This window comes from Protomyctophum bolini, assembly GCF_963924005.1.
Source record: "Protomyctophum bolini genome assembly, chromosome: 12".
NCBI lineage: Eukaryota > Metazoa > Chordata > Actinopteri > Myctophiformes > Myctophidae > Protomyctophum > Protomyctophum bolini.
Genome location: NC_137873.1, coordinates 3,938,458 through 3,955,037, shown reverse-complemented (window position 1 = coordinate 3,955,037; position 16,580 = coordinate 3,938,458). Strand labels below are relative to the sequence as shown.

Below are 16,580 nucleotides of genomic sequence, written 5' to 3'. Positions count from 1 at the left end.
TTGCAGCGGCAATGTGGCGTGCTCAGCATTTCAGAGAATATGCTGTACCGCCAATCACTGGGAAGTGACATAGCCCTGACTCGCAAAGACTATGGATGACGAAACACTTTCACTACATTGACCACTTACCCCCAGCATCCACATTCTGGGGAGAGCCTTGTACAGCAATAACTGAAGATTACCCCAGCATCCACATTCTGGGGAGAGCCTTGTACAGCAATAACTGAAGATTACCCCAGCATCCACATTCTGGGGAGAGCCTTGTACAGCAATAACTGAAGATTACCCCAGCATCCACATTCTGGGGAGAGCCTTGTACAGCAATAACTGAAGATTACCCCAGCATCCACATTCTGGGGAGAGCCTTGTACAGCAATAACTGAAGATTACCCCAGCATCCACATTCTGGGGAGAGCCTTGTACAGCAATAACTGAAGATTACCCCAGCATCCACATTCTGGGGAAAGCCTTGTACAGCAATAACTGAAGATAAAAGAGGGACATACTGAAGATATAAGAGGGACGTACACTCACTCCATGCAGTCAACCACAACACTCTAGAGTTTAAGTGATTCAAGTATTTGGAGCATTTTATTTTGTAGTTTCACTTTGAAACAGAAAGCTGTGGGTTTTTTTTAATGAATCAGAACGTTGCATCTAAGGGATGTCCCGATACGCTTTTCTCGTTCCCGATCCGATCCCGATACCACAACTTCTGTGTTAGCCGATACCGAATACTGATACCAGTGTTGTGATTATAGCTATCTAGCTATAATATCTCGTGTTGTGTTTGTGCTGTAGCAACACTTGCAGTTTGGGCAACTCGAAAGCAAACTCCACATGCCCCAACTTTTTATGTCAACCCCTTACCCCTGTGTCGGATCAGTGGTTAGACTGACATATTCGCCGATACCGATATGACCTGATAAATAAGGGCAGATACTTTTCCGATACCGACACAGTATCGGGACATCTCTAGTCGCATCCCTCCAGGGTATGGGACGTAGCTCCATTACATGCGCGACGCGTGCGTTGAGTTTGTTTGTGGCTTATTTCTAACCTATAATGTTTTCAGATACATATTTTAGCATGATGATTAAGATTAAAACGAGTAATACACTCTCTGGATGTCAGAATGAGATTAAAAGATTAAAAAGATTAAAATAAAAAAATAAAATCAAGATAAATTTGTATTCATGCAGGACTCGACACGTCATCACGCTTTCGTTTTCGTTCAAAGGAAGTAATTCAAATTTGATTTTTATGGACCTTTGATATGAAAATACACAAATATGGAAATTTCCCCATTGGTGTGGCATAGATTGTGAGGTATGCCCATGACCACGGATATGCTCGAAAAGGGTTCATTTCCCATCGTCTCCTTTCTTAATCATGAGATACATTTCCAAACCTTGGGTACAAACTGTGAATCCATTCTGTGCGTGTTATAATCCGTTTGACTATATTGCTACAGCTTCTCTCTCTGTGGTGTGGTGTGGTGTGAGCCGTAAGTCTCCATGGCTAAGCACAGAGATACAGAGACAGGCTGAAACAGAGAGACATTGGCATTTGGCAGCGCTCGAGACAAGCTAACCAACCAAGTCAGTGCACTCGCATCCCCTTTCACAGCCCATTCACACTGTGACATTTCCTATCAGAGCGTAAGAGCCTAAAAAAAGAACACCAGGCTGTGTTAGCAGAGCATAACTGGGCATTAGGAATTCTATTAGGGGCTCTAATGAACACCCAGACAAGGCCGCTCTCAGGTCGAGGGAACTCAGTCACCCCCTGGTGTGATTACATGTCAGCGCCATCCAGCAGGGGAACGATGTGTGTTATTGCATGTGCAAGTGTGCGCGCACTCGCACATGCAATAACACACACACACACACACACACATCTCAATGGCCTGCAACACTTTACACGCACGCACGCACGCATGATGGACGTGCTGGCACTTGAGCAGCCAATCTCAATGGCCTGCAACACTTTATAATTAATTTGACCAAAAACATTGTATATGTGTAAATGAGCTTTTACTAAAAGGCCGATGCTTGATTAAACTCAGTGAACAGTCCCCCAATGCTGCTTCATTTAATTCCTACAAATGAAGTCACATTTTAAGGGGAGTCCTTTTGAATTGCAGCTGTGAGATACTGTATTCGCTATGATAGCTTGGTCTCTTGAACCACCACCCCATTAGTTGACCTGGGTTGCCCAGTTCTCTATATTAGGTCCGCTCCCTTTGGCCCTCAACACCAAATCTCTTCAGCAATAAGAGCGTTGTGATCTTGTAGATTGGCCAATTTTTGACCAATGTTCAACCCCAGAAAAGAGTCCATGTGGATAAGAAATAAACTGCATTAACTTGACAGTGTTTTATATAAGCACATACAGTAAGTAGCCTGTGGGGTCTTGTATAGCATAGTGTACTGCAGCACCCCAGAGAGACAGAGGAAACAGGACACCATGGAAGGGATGCTCATGGCTCTGACCAAACTCGGTCGCAGCTTTTTTGGTCATGGTATTACATGAGATCACCAGTACTGAGTTGACGAGAAGAATCATGCAATTACCAGTAATAACAACATAAAACAAGAATTGATCAATGAATTAATGAATCGCGACACATTGTGAGCTTGTAGATTTGCTATTTTCAAATGGCCGAAATGTATATATATATATGGCTGAAGTGGCAAACGTGTGTTTTCTAATCAAAATTAAAATCTCCAAAGTGACTAGCAGTAGCAACTAAAGTTTTGCCCCGGCCAGCCTGCCCCTGCCCAGTGTGATTCCTGGTCTAGAGGGGCGGGTTCTGGCCCACAGCAGGTGGATCCTATTGGTCGCCTATAGCCACGCCCTGAAGAAGAGTCTGTGGAAACCGGTCGGTGTTTGGTGTCTATAAAATGTATAGCCCTATTGAGTAAATAAAGGCTTTTTAAATTAATCCTCGCTAGAGTTTGAAGCCTGTCCCAATGGGACCCCTCTTCCCTGAATTCTATTGGTTCACTGATTCCGAGCGTCAGTTTGACTTGGTATCTCTGTCTGTGTGTTATGTGTGGGTGTAGATTTTCTTCCGAATACTGAAAGTATGCCAGAGGGGGCTATGTCATGTGTTGTGGGAGGTGGGAGTTTTGGAGCTTGAAATGTACAAATGTTTTATTATCAAATATACAGTATTTGAGTAGCAAAGTAAAAGTACTAAGTCTACAAGCTCATAACGCGTCACATTGTACATCCCCTCCTCCGCGATAGCCCCTCCTATGTCCAGCTTCTAGTGTGTGTGCAACACAAACTTTGTCCTACACAAACATTAAATGCCATGACAATGAATGGACAATTTTTTGTGTTTGTGCAAACACAAACATTGCGTAACGCAAACATTGAAGACGAAGGCGAGGACGTAAATTCTGATTGGCCGGAATGAGAGGATGATGTATGATGATAAGATCGCCCCTCACTTCACACGGGTGTGCTTTTTCGAGTAGAAGTAGTTAATGGAAAATCCTATGCCCAGTTTTGAGTGTTTGTGTAGTCAATTGTCTTCAATGTTTGCGTTTACACAAACCATCAAAGCTGGCCCCTCAAAAATGGAAAGTATACCTCAAAATGGTGCTGTGCATTGTAAGCACTTGTATAGGCTAGTGTTCATAAATACAGTAGGCTATATGACATTTCAGATTGAGAGGTATTCTAATCTCATGTCCACGGCCAAATTCCATTACAAATCAATTTGTATCTGTCATAGATAGTTGAGTAACATTCTCCATTCCAGTCCTATGGGTATTGCAGGCTCCATAAAACTCTGCTAACTTTCTCCTGAACAAGCAGCCCCACTAATGCTGTAAAGGTTAGATTTATAATACAATTTTGATAGGGTTCATGTCCTAATAATAAAAACTGAATGTGCATAGGAAGCTAATTTGGGAAGAAGACAATGCAGTATATCACCCAAAGAATGTACCCTCTATGGTTAAACGTTTAATCTCTGCAGTGTCAATCTGCACCAATATTCTAGATAATCACACCTGTATGAAGTGAGCGGTGCAACTGTACCGTGTCGGGGGCCCCCCGCAACATCCTGACCACCAGGAACACGCTCAGGGGGGGGCGGCCCGGTTCCGGCGAGCCGCCCTGTGTCCGAGACGGTCGAGAAATGACAGAGTTACCATGTGGGGCTCCTCGGGGGGTCCCCGTAACATCCAGACCCCCAGGGGGCTGGCCCGGTTCCGGCAAGCCGCCCCACGTCCGAAACGGTCGAGAAATGACAGAGTTATCGTGTTGCAGCTTTCCGTGCTGGGACACGCACGCACGCGCACGCATGCACGCACACATACATACACACCTCCGTAATGGAGTGGTGGCACCGTTCAAAAATAGAAATAACGTACAACATACTCCTTGTGTTTCACAATGACGAGGCCCAATAGCAAGTAAACATTCTAGGAAGTATTTCACATGATGTCACCTCATCCAATCTGTTTCACTCCAAGTGGCATGAATGTGGCATGAATAATTGCTGTCCACTCTCTTCAGGGGGTACAGTTACACTGAAAGTCACTATCAACGCGGCGGCATGCCGGATCAAAAGCAAGGTGGCCCTTGAAACCACACAAAATCTATCTCATTACCGACTCCACGTTGTCGGCTACATCAAAGTATCTCTCCAGTCTGTTCTCATTTGAAGAAGACTGGTTGGTGTAGGGTGAGGGTAGAAATGCTCTCTGGGAAGACATAAAAGCACAAGAGGTACTGTAGCACAGCCTTGTGGCTGTGAGAGTCTGCCTCCCAAATTAGAAGCACCTTGCTGCCAAGAGCTGGTGTCTGTGTACAGTATGTGGTGTGGAAATTGTGAATGTGATGCGTATATACAGTATAGGCCTGGATGGAGGAGCATCTACTGTAACGTCCTACAGCCCCACTTGAGTTTTGAAGTGGAGATTATGTAGCCCAGCTTTTGGGCGTGTTGCGCGAGTGTATCTTGTGTTTCATGCAGCCTCCCTCTCTCTCTCTCTCTCCGTCCCTCTCTCTCCGTCCCCCTCTCTCGCTCTCTCTCTCTCTCTCTCTCTCTCTCTCCCCCCCCCCCCCCCCCTCTCTCTCTCTCTCTCTCCGTCTCTCTGCTGCAGTGCAGGCCAGGAAACTGTCGCCTCGTCCTCCTTGGGGGATATGAACGCCTCAGCTGACAGGAAAAGTTTATTTCTCTCTCTCTCTCTCTCTCTAGAACATAAAGTTTATGTAGCGGCACACACACCACTCTAGATAAACTAGAACAATTCCTTGGCCCTGAACAACCGGGAGTGTCATTTGGGGTCCCAGGGGAAGGGGATTGCCATCCCGCATTTCGCATTTAACCTCAAATTCATGTATTTTGTGCATACTTTCGCCACCTCTGAACGCTGCAAAACAATCTGATTTATTGCATATATATTGATTTAGTTTTTCTGAAATGACGCCTCTTCTAACAATGCAGGATTGTGAATGACAATCAGGCTGACAGTCTAATGGCTGTTCATGCGTATGATGCGTTCAGTCTCCATTGCTGACCTCTGACCTTTCTGGTGGACACACAGATTTTCATCAGAGAATCATCTGCAAGTCAGTATACTGTGCAAAGCATTACATTTTAATATAGCGATGAGTGCTCAATGTACATTACGTATACACCCACACACCCAGAGGAAACCATACAAAGCACCAACCTGCTCATCAGGAGCAGTTATAGGGTTTCAGTGTCTTGCTCAAGGACACTTCAACACTAACCCAGGCATAGCTGGGGATCGAACCGAGAGGCGAGAACCTTCCATTTCCTAACCGGTCTATTTACCTCCTGAGCCACTGCCGCCCGCAGTCATTTGATATTTAGAAAGAGAACAGCCCCGGCACCCTGTCTTCACTTACATGCAAACGTATTAATGCAAGGTTTCAGTCAATAATTGACCTTCATGAGACATCTCTATCTGATGCCACAGGCACTGTAGCCTCGGGGACCGCAAGCGTATACATAGGTGTTGTGAATCAGCTGATTATTAAAACAACAAAACTTTCTGAACAAGTCACTTTGTTCATATCAACATTTTATTAAATTTATAAAATGAAATGTTTTGGGAAACTGAATTTTTAATTTTAAATCCCATTGTTTTGATGCAAGGAAGTCATAAATATAGAGTGTCTTCTGTGTGTCTTTCAGCTGAGGTCATGACATCGGGCATACGGAGGCAATTTCTCAGCGGAATCAAGATTCAAAAATGAAAAAGGGTTTAGCAGCAACATGTTATAGTGTGGCAAAGTCTGCAGGCGTATAGTGTGTGGATTTAGAGAGTGTTGTCATTGGCTATTGTTCTTTAGTATAGTGTGGTCCCCAAAAACAGTCCAATGAGTATAATGAACAAAATGAATGCTTACGTGTTTGGAAGTTGGCGATGACGGTGCCACTAGTCAGAGGCCCCTTGGTAGCGTAGAGTGCTACAGTATAGCTGGTGCTGGGCTTCAAACTGGCGAGCTGCTGCTCCTGCCTGTTGCCTTCCACAAAAATGGTGTCCGTTGAAACTGAAAGACACAGAAAAGGTACAGTAGAACACTCATAACCTATTTCTTCTATATCAGTGGTTCTCAAACTATTTCTTGCCAAGGAAAATATGTTGTTTCAGGTACCCCCCCAGGAGCAAATATTTAAGTTCGCTATGAAAGAATATATATACATATTCAAAGATTTTCACACATTTTCACGTAGCTTGCAGATCTGCTATTTTTCAACAGCTAAAGTTCCAAATAATGGATAACGGTTAAGGTGACACAGATGCATTCCAGACAGTCCGTAATGGGTTAAGCGCATAATATAATCACGTCATAGATAATCAAGTATTTCAATCATGCTGTAGACTTTTATTCTAATACTGCAATCATGTTATTTGTAATATATATCTTGCCGTTTATAAATCATGTTCTAAATGTTTTATTGTGTTTTACATACTGTAGGTAGAAGCCTTGTATAAGCCCTTTCCCTTTGGGTTTCTTGCCTCCTCCTGGCACTTTTTCTTTTATATTTAGCTTATTCTTTCGTATTGTTCTTGTATTGTGCTAAATCAAATCAAAAAGTTTAAAGCGCTTTGAGCACTTGGAAAAGCGCTATAAAAATGCAATTCATTATTATTATTATTCAAATCAAATATACTTTGATTACATACTGCTTTGGGCAGAAAGGAACCATGCGACATGTTGCTCGGAATACACATTTCAATTTCAACTGAAAAAAAATGTCAGTGTGACTTTTCCGTCAAAGCAGAATTAGACTTTAGGATGGAGTCTTCAGTCTTGACTCAATTTAGCCAGACACATTTTAATTTATATGATATTACAGTATGTTATAATGAAGAATTCATTAAAAATATATATGAATAATTATTTTAATCCAATAAATTGTGTGGCACTTTTAAGCATACTGTATCATCCAATTTACAAAATACAAATGTTTTGGTACAGATTAAAGCTAACTTCACAATGACGGCAATGCAAAATTAAACTATAGAGTATAGAGCACCGAAGTCCTGACGTCACTCGCTCATCCCCTGGTTCACAAAACTGTTTTCTCTATGGCGAATAACATGGGGTCATCTTAAAATCGTCTCATATAAGCATTGTGGTCCAAAAGTTATTTAATAAGTTATTGTCAGGGAGGTGTCTCTGTATCGTTTGCGACAGTCAGTCACTCATATAGCCTATATGATACAGTCTGTTTCTAGTGAAAATGTAACTAATTCAGTAGCAGTAACAATAGCGTTTTCTCTGCAGTCAGTTGATTCTTCATATCCATATGAGTGAAACGGCCGGGATGACATGTTTCTTTTTACAATTTACAATTTACAATTTAGGCATTTAGCAGACGCTCTTAATCCAGAGCGACTTACATTAAGCAAGAACAAAAAAGCATGGGAATACATCACATAAAGACATTTTTTCAAACACAGTTCTTATATGAGATACCGATATTGATGTCAGACTTCGGTGCTCTATAGTTATACTAATAACATAGATAAATTATCCTAGATTAATTATATCAACTAAATTGATTATGGAAAAATCTACCAGAAAGAAAGTAAACAGCATGACATTATCACCACACAATCTGACCTAATAACAAAGGACATTTAATGACTACGTCAAAGTGTCAATAATTTAGTGGCATGTGCTTGGTGGGCTTGTCTTGTCATTTGAATTATAACTTGTGTTGATATGGATGAAAGCTGTATTGACATGGCCAAGGCGAGAGACTGCATTCCAAGTGTGTGTCAAGTGTATGGACGGTGGCCAGATCTATTACTGACTTGGCCTGTCAGCACCTTACTCACTCGCAGAAACTGTGGTGTACAGTATACTTTCACTTAATCAGGGCATAGACAAATGTGTGTTGGGTTCCTATACTTCATGGTTATATTTGAGTTATGAACGTTAACTTTCACGATACCATCAATGTTTGATACCACGTGCAAGGTTTTAATATTAGCACATTACATAATGGCATTACAAATTACTTTTGTGATGGATGTCAATTGTCAACAAAGAACTTTGTATCTCTGTAACTGACTTAGCAGCTGTTGGCTGACAAAAGGTTGTAAATCCCCGGTCGTCTCTACTCTATGGTTCCAAGAAATATGGATTTCTCTGGGTAACTGGATGCAGGTTGGTGTACAGTAAAGCCACGGACATACGGAAATATGATTCTCAAAGACAGTTTATCAAAGTCAGAGGTTAATGTCTTCATGGTTGAGATTGAGTGTGGTTAAAGGTTTGACTGGTTGTTACTTTTGTGAAGTGTGACAACTGCCAACGGCAGCTGGTTTTTATTTGAAACTTAAGATTCCCTTTGACACTTATGGGAGTTTCTATATGGTCGTATTTCAGCCCTCCATCGTTGGCCGGGGGCCGGGTTCCACATATCCACAGGGTGGTCGTAATCAGAATGTGGAGGTGGCTGACTTGCCTTGGCAGCCATCCATTCGTTTCAGGGAACACATTTTATACTGACTCTACAGGGAGAAAGCCAAGTGGATATTGCTCGCCTACTTGGATAGGACTGAGGCACACTGAGGTTGAAAAATATAGTATAGCCTACAGAGATTCGGGTACAATGTAGCAGTTGATAAGAGGTATCATATCATCATATCTCGCTTCGAAATGTGCAGGCCGAAAACCTTTTCCGTTGAGCATCCAAGGTCTTTGACTCCTGGCAGGAGACACTGACTTATTACACTGTACCTTTGACACTGAAAGTTGACCGTTATGCCCCTGGATTTGGCTTACACACAACATGATCAGATGATGAGATACATACACAAACTAACTCACAGAAAGCTAAACAGTGTTAATGTTGACCAGCAGTATAAAATGTGCATATTTGAGATTTCTGTGGTAGCAATGTAGCTGGTAATAATGGATGAAATGAATACTAAGTACTACGTGGATCCATTTAAGGTAATTCATCCTAATTCCTAATCCCTTTATAAATCCATCCATCCATCCATCCGTCCGTCCCATACCTTGGTTGTATGTGAGGGTGAGCACATAGTTGTCAACGTTGGACAGAGGGGCGTTCCACCTCAGCAGGGTTCCTTGTGGAGTAATGTTGAGGGCAGTCAACTCAGTGGGCATGTCCATGGCTGGGAACACAACACAAACAAATAAGATCATTTGTCCTTGTAATGTATCCAAAACAATACAATCTATCAATGACAAATAAATAAAGTTGGGTGCCTTCAGCTTAGCTGGTGTGTCTAAATCTGTTGTAAACAGAAGGAGAAGTCAATATAAGACGTCTGGGGAAATCCTGATAGAAACAAATTGTGTTATTGGGCCCTATTTTGGGTTATTTTGCTTTAGTACTAGACAGGTTTTTCCATATTTTGGCTGGCGAAGCTGTCCTCTTTACCAAGGACAATGGCAGAGGAACAAATATGGTTTTGAGGGACTACTTTATGGGCAGTAAAATAGAATCAATAAAATATTTGGAAGGCCTAATGGATTTTTTCCAGGCATTCACTTTCTGGAGATTGTGTTATATCTTTCCACGTCCGGTACAACTACGTAGACATTTTGTTAACTGCAGGTAATCACAAACAGTGTGTAATGTGATTTAATGTATCGTGCTGTGGATCTATTGCGTTTACTTCCTACCAACGCCCATCTCTTTCTCTGTGTTGGTGTGCACGGCTGAGATCATTTTGTATCATTATCCGCTTGTAGTAAGCATAGTGAATACACGTGAGGTGTGCTTTATTTAGTCAATAAAGTATTCTTTCGGGATTGTATTCATGCTCGATTCAATAGAAATGAAATAACCAAGTGTACCTAAGTGGTCATGAGGGGTAATACAAACCCAACATTATTTTGACCCAAATCTATGCTGTAATTATAGAAACACATGTCCCCATGTAACAGTACAGTACTTCTGTTAATGTTCTTCCCCTTTTCCATCACATTTGTAATATAACAGCTTCAAAGGGGAATTATACAGTGACATATGCTGAATAAAGTGTCACGTTAAGCCTGGTTTAATACTTTGTCGTGCGACGGTGTTGCGTGCCTGAAATATCCGACCTACAAGCTCACAACGCGGCGAGGAAGCGATGTGTTGTTAGCTTGTAGCACTGCTATTTTCGTAGCTTAGAATAGGCTTCAGCCTCTAGAGCTACCCCCCAGTCTCCCGTCTCCCCCCCCCCCCCCCCCCCCGTCTCCCCCCCCCGTCTCCCCCTCGTCCCCAGGCTGCCGGACATGCCAAGATTGAGATGGAATTTAATTATACCTTTACCCCCGGTGTTTCAACCCCAATTTCTCCTCAGCCATAACATTTTAGCATTGCAAAATGAGTCTTCTTTTTTTCCAAGACAGAAAAAATATGATATAAAGGTCGGCCCAGATGGTGTAATTAATGCCCTCATCACAATCAAAAGACTAGTAAGACTGATTCGGATTGTGCTCATTAGCATAGTAGTTGCTACTGAATCCTCATCACTGGGGCCATGTTAGAAGAACAAACCTGATTAAAATAATTAGTTTAATTGCAAAACAGTTTAATTGAATGTATTGGAGACTTGACGAGTGAATTAAATCAGCGATGGAGACATGGAGATGGTGCGTTTAAAAAAGAAAAAGAAAGAAATATATATATATATCATCACTCAAGTAGTAGTAAATCTAATCATCATTATCTCCATTTCCCGCTCCAGTTACGGATGACTACATTAATGATAATATCGTCGCCGTCAGATGTAGATCTGCTATTTTTTTGCTACTTACTGTATGTGTGACACTGTAGTATGACGAAGTAAGGAATGAATTTACGGAAAACATAAAATGTTGAATTATAGGAGCTTTCTGTCTGAAACGGATGGCATTTAAAATTCAATCAGAGTGGAGGATGGTGCAGTTGGGAGTCAGGACAGCTAAGACAAGCTATGAGTTGGCGTCCCTATTTTGTGCATGTAATTACAGGTGAAAAACATTTACAACAATTATCAAACATAGACATCTTGTGAGCTAGATCGGCTATATTATAGCTTATTCATTGTATAGCATACTTAAGTATAAAATATGGCTTAAGATGTTAAACAAGCACAAAACTGCGAACACACCAAAAGGGCAAAAAATGCATGCATGGACTTCTTCTCTAGTAATATGACCCTGAGGCCTGAGCGATCCAAGTAAATGCATAATGTATATATATTTTTGTAACCAACATTAAAGATTGCCTCGTTCTCAACAGCACCACAGGACAGTGGGACATTTTCCTTTTTTAGAACACACTGCACTCCACCACAGGTATTCACAATAAGACTCATCAATCCCCAACATGGTCCGCCCTGGGAGGGAGGCTGCTACTATCCCCCTCCAAGTTCTCAATAGTTGTACTGTAGTACTGTAGCTGTAAAGTTCACATGCACGCACGCATGCACACAAGCATGCACACACACAAATTAATCTTTGTACCAGTAATAGCTCTTACAAGGCAAGAAGTTAGACACCAGACCATTAGACATGATTCTGTCTGTAGTCAGACATACTGGGCCTTCGGTATGACCTCTCATTACTGTGGAAGCTGCTCTGCTTCTCTGAGTGAAACCCCTATGCAGGTTAACAGTGAAGCCAATGCTAGTCACTGTGTGTGTGTGTGTGTGTGTGTGTGTGTGTGTGTGTGTGTGTGTGTGTGTGTGTGTGTGTGTGTGAAGATGGTCATCATTGGACACGATGGACAACCACAAGCAAGCAAGCAAAAGTGTGTGTGCGTGTGAGTGTGTGTGTGTGTGTGTGTGTGTGTGTGTGTGTGTGTGTGTGTGTGTGCAAAAAATATATACCCCTACTTTGCTAACTGTTGTTCAGCACTGCAACACCAACCTAACAAGCTGAGCTGTTCTGACAGACATAATCCACTGCTAAAAATCTAATCTTTTCCCATCACGCATCTCTTTCCTTCTCCACTGAAAACATAACCTCTGACCCTTCTGTCGGCGTCTTTCATTTTTGACACGTCTCTGTTCTTACTTTTAGTCCCTGCCTATAAGCTTCTCCTCTGACTGGGCTCACTGAAAATGTAAGCCTTGATTTGAATCTCCCTTTCATTATCTTTCTCCCTCTCCATGCCCTGTTTGGAAGTGTCCTCTCCCATCCTGTCTGAGCTAGAACAGAGAGAGAATAAAGGAGTGACAAGAACACAGTGAGAAATCTGATTTGACTGCGTAGAAGCGGGTTCATCTTGTTGCTCTGTGATTGAACTGTGCTTAATTTCCCAAGCTGGACTATCACTTTCACAATCTTTGAATGCTACAGAGAAAGTAATTCCACCCGGTAAAAGCTGCGGGATGCAACAAGGTGTGAGGGTGTTGGGATTTTTTTTTTTTTTTTAAGTTTGACAAAGAATTTACAAAACTATAAATAAATATACTTTCATGCCGATGCTTTTGTACTTTTACTCGGGTTACATTTTGAATACATGCCTTTTACTTGTAACAGAGTATTTAAAGTCCAACTTTTACTATAGTAAAGAAATCTGAGTATTCTTTCTTCCACCACTGGTCTTGAGAGACTACTCTGTGCAGGGAGGAGGGAGCCTCCTCTCTCTTTGGGGGGCATCTGCTCTGCCTCATTTTAACGAGTACCGTCGTTAGGGCATAAGTGGTGCCCCGTGCATGTTCCACTTTGTGCAAACCGCCTCGAATCCATCTCGCAAGGCCACGGACACCCGGGCAAAAACAAAACAAAATGCAGCCCCCGGTTTCCTTTAGCAAACTCTTGAAAATAATTGATTATGGAATTAAAGTCAGCTGCGAGGCTTTCACATTTTCCAGGTCATTACATCCTTGGCCAAACACTGTCGGATTACTCCTTCCAAATCCCTCATTTGCTTTAGTCGCCCGAACACCGCGTTAAAGGTTTCCCCGGCCGGGCGTTGCATGGAGAATGTTATTTAGCAACTAAAGAAGCGCTGTGCCGTCAGGCTATATTCTTGTAACGAAGCAGCAAATGTTGAGCGTAATTTTTAAGTGCAGCGTTCATTTCCAGGAAAAAAGGAGAATTAATAGCGAGAGAGGGCGGAGAGAAAAGAAGAGACAGAAGAGGACGAAATGAGAGAGAGGAAGATATACGAGCTGTGTGGGAGGGAGACAAACTAGAGTCTTGAACTAATGAGACAGTTTCCTATTACAAATGAGGAAGTTGAGACTGAGTATGTCTGCTGTGCACTAAAGGAGTTTGTCTGAGGATATAGAGACAGAGAGACAGAGAGAGAGAGAGAGAGAGAGAGAGAGAGGGGGGGTTCACACTTCATAGAGGTTACACTGACTAGTGGCTTCACAGTAATGAGCGGACCCACACACATAGATGGGAGAGTGGAAAGACATCCATGTGTCCACCACACAGCCCGCATCAGGACAGAGGCAGAGATACAGGCAGATCTCCTCTGCCACCTTCCATCAGTTCACTATGTAATGGAACAGTGACATGTCATTGCAAGTGAGTTTTTTAACTGTTGCAGCCATAATTAGTCTCTATGACAACGTCTTTGTAATGTAGGAACCATTATATAATTTGGTTTTACTGCTCCGTAAAGTTCTTAAACTGCACACCATTTATATCATCTAGATCTAGATGATTAGGCTAAGCACATATATATAAATCATTTCATTCAGACGTCACGTCACAATGAGAGGATTCTCTATTCCACAGTTTCTCAAAGTGGGGTCTGGGGACCTCCAGTGGCCCTTGGAGGGGGTTCCAGGGGCTCCCCAGCAAGATGTGCTAATATAGCATCAAGATCAGTTGAACCACTCTAACCCTATTTTATACTTTTGGTCATTCAAAATAGCCGATCTATAAGCTCTAACAATCCTAAATGTGCTGCTCCTGGAGCCACTTAGTGCCAGTTGTAACAGAAGGCCCTCTGAGTTATTTTTTATTTTTTTACATTGTCTATTAACATGATATTGCTCTATGGTACAGTATTACATGTTCTATCAACATGGTATTGCCATGTGGTACATTATTACCTGTTCTATCAACATGGTATTGCTCTATGGTACAGTATTACATGTTCTATCAACATGGTATTGCTGTATGGTACAGTATTACCTGTTCTATCAACATGGTATTGCTCTATGGTACAGTATTACCTGTTCTATCAACATGGTATTGCCATGTGGTACATTACCTGTGAAGACGGACATGGTGGCCACCTTGCTCTCCAGACTGCCTCTGACAGCGTTGAGGCTCACCTCGTACTCAGTGGCAGGAAACAAGTTGGACAACGTGTAGTTGGTCACGTCACTGTCCAGAACTACACTGTCCACCCGCCCTGCATGTGGGAAACAACACAGAGACACACTGTTCAGAACTACACTGTCCAACCGCCCTGCATGTGGGAAACAACACAGAGACACACTGTTCAGAACTACACTGTCCACCCGCCCTGCGTGTGGGAAACAACACAGAGACACACTGTTCAGAACTACACTGTCCAACCGCCCTGCGTGTGGGAAACAACACAGAGACACACTGTTCAGAACTACACTGTCCAACCGCCCTGCGTGTGGGAAACAACACAGAGACACACTGTTCAGAACTACACTGTCCAACCGCCCTGCGTGTGGGAAACAACACAGAGACACTGTTCAGAACTACACTGTCCAACCGCCCTGCATGTGGGAAACAACACAGAGACACACTGTTCAGAACTACACTGTCCACCCGCCCTGCATGTGGGAAACAACACAGAGACACACTGTTCAGAACTACACTGTCCACCCGCCCTGCGTGTGGGAAACAACACAGAGACACACTGTTCAGAACTACACTGTCCACCCGCCCTGCATGTGGGAAACAACACAGAGACACACTGTTCAGAACTACACTGTCCAACCGCCCTGCATGTGGGAAACAACACAGAGACACACTGTTCAGAACTACACTGTCCACCCGCCCTGCATGTGGGAAACAACACAGAGACACACTGTTCAGAACGACACTGTCCACCTGCCCTGCATGTGGGAAACAACACAGACACACTGTTCAGAACTACACTGTCCACCCGCCCTGCATGTGGGAAACAACACAGAGACACACTGTTCAGAACGACACTGTCCACCCGCCCTGCATGTGGGAAACAACACAGACACACTGTTCAGAACTACACTGTCCAACCGCCCTGCGTGTGGGAAACAACACAGAGACACACTGTTCAGAACTACACTGTCCAACCGCCCTGCATGTGGGAAACAACACAGAGACACACTGTTCAGAACTACACTGTCCACCCGCCCTGCATGTGGGAAACAACACAGACACACTGTTCAGAACTACACTGTCCAACCGCCCTGCGTGTGGGAAACAACACAGAGACACACTGTTCAGAACTACACTGTCCAACCGCCCTGCGTGTGGGAAACAACACAGAGACACACTGTTCAGAACTACACTGTCCACCCGCCCTGCATGTGGGAAACAACACAGAGACACACTGTTCAGAACGACACTGTCCAACCGCCCTGCATGTGGGAAACAACACAGACACACTGTTCAGAACTACACTGTCCACCCGCCCTGCATGTGGGAAACAACACAGAGACACACTGTTCAGAACTACACTGTCCAACCGCCCTGCATGTGGGAAACAACACAGACACACTGTTCAGAACTACACTGTCCAACCGCCCTGCGTGTGGGAAACAACACAGAGACACACTGTTCAGAACTACACTGTCCAACCGCCCTGCATGTGGGAAACAACACAGAGACACACTGTTCAGAACTACACTGTCCACCCGCCCTGCATGTGGGAAACAACACAGACACACTGTTCAGAACTACACTGTCCAACCGCCCTGCGTGTGGGAAACAACACAGAGACACACTGTTCAGAACTACACTGTCCAACCGCCCTGCGTGTGGGAAACAACACAGAGACACACTGTTCAGAACTACACTGTCCAACCGCCCTGCATGTGGGAAACAACACAGAGACACACTGTTCAGAACTACACTGTCCACCCGCCCTGCATGTGGGAAACAACACAGAGACACACTGTTCAGAACTACACTGT

The 16,580-nt window shown here is 43.3% G+C and overlaps 1 protein-coding gene across 1 annotated transcript in view; it reads right to left on the bottom strand.

The window, feature by feature from the left end:
• The window catches only part of tnr (tenascin R (restrictin, janusin)), a gene marked incomplete at its 5' end in the record, with an annotated part of 107,458 nt that overhangs the window by 35,375 nt on the left and 55,503 nt on the right, over positions 1 to 16,580 (bottom strand). The window contains 3 exons of the mRNA XM_080777902.1: positions 6,403 to 6,546; positions 9,534 to 9,653; positions 14,693 to 14,836. Coding sequence (XP_080634028.1) covers positions 6,403 to 6,546; positions 9,534 to 9,653; positions 14,693 to 14,836 — 408 coding nt within the window. The remainder of the gene's footprint in view (positions 1 to 6,402; positions 6,547 to 9,533; positions 9,654 to 14,692; positions 14,837 to 16,580) is intronic.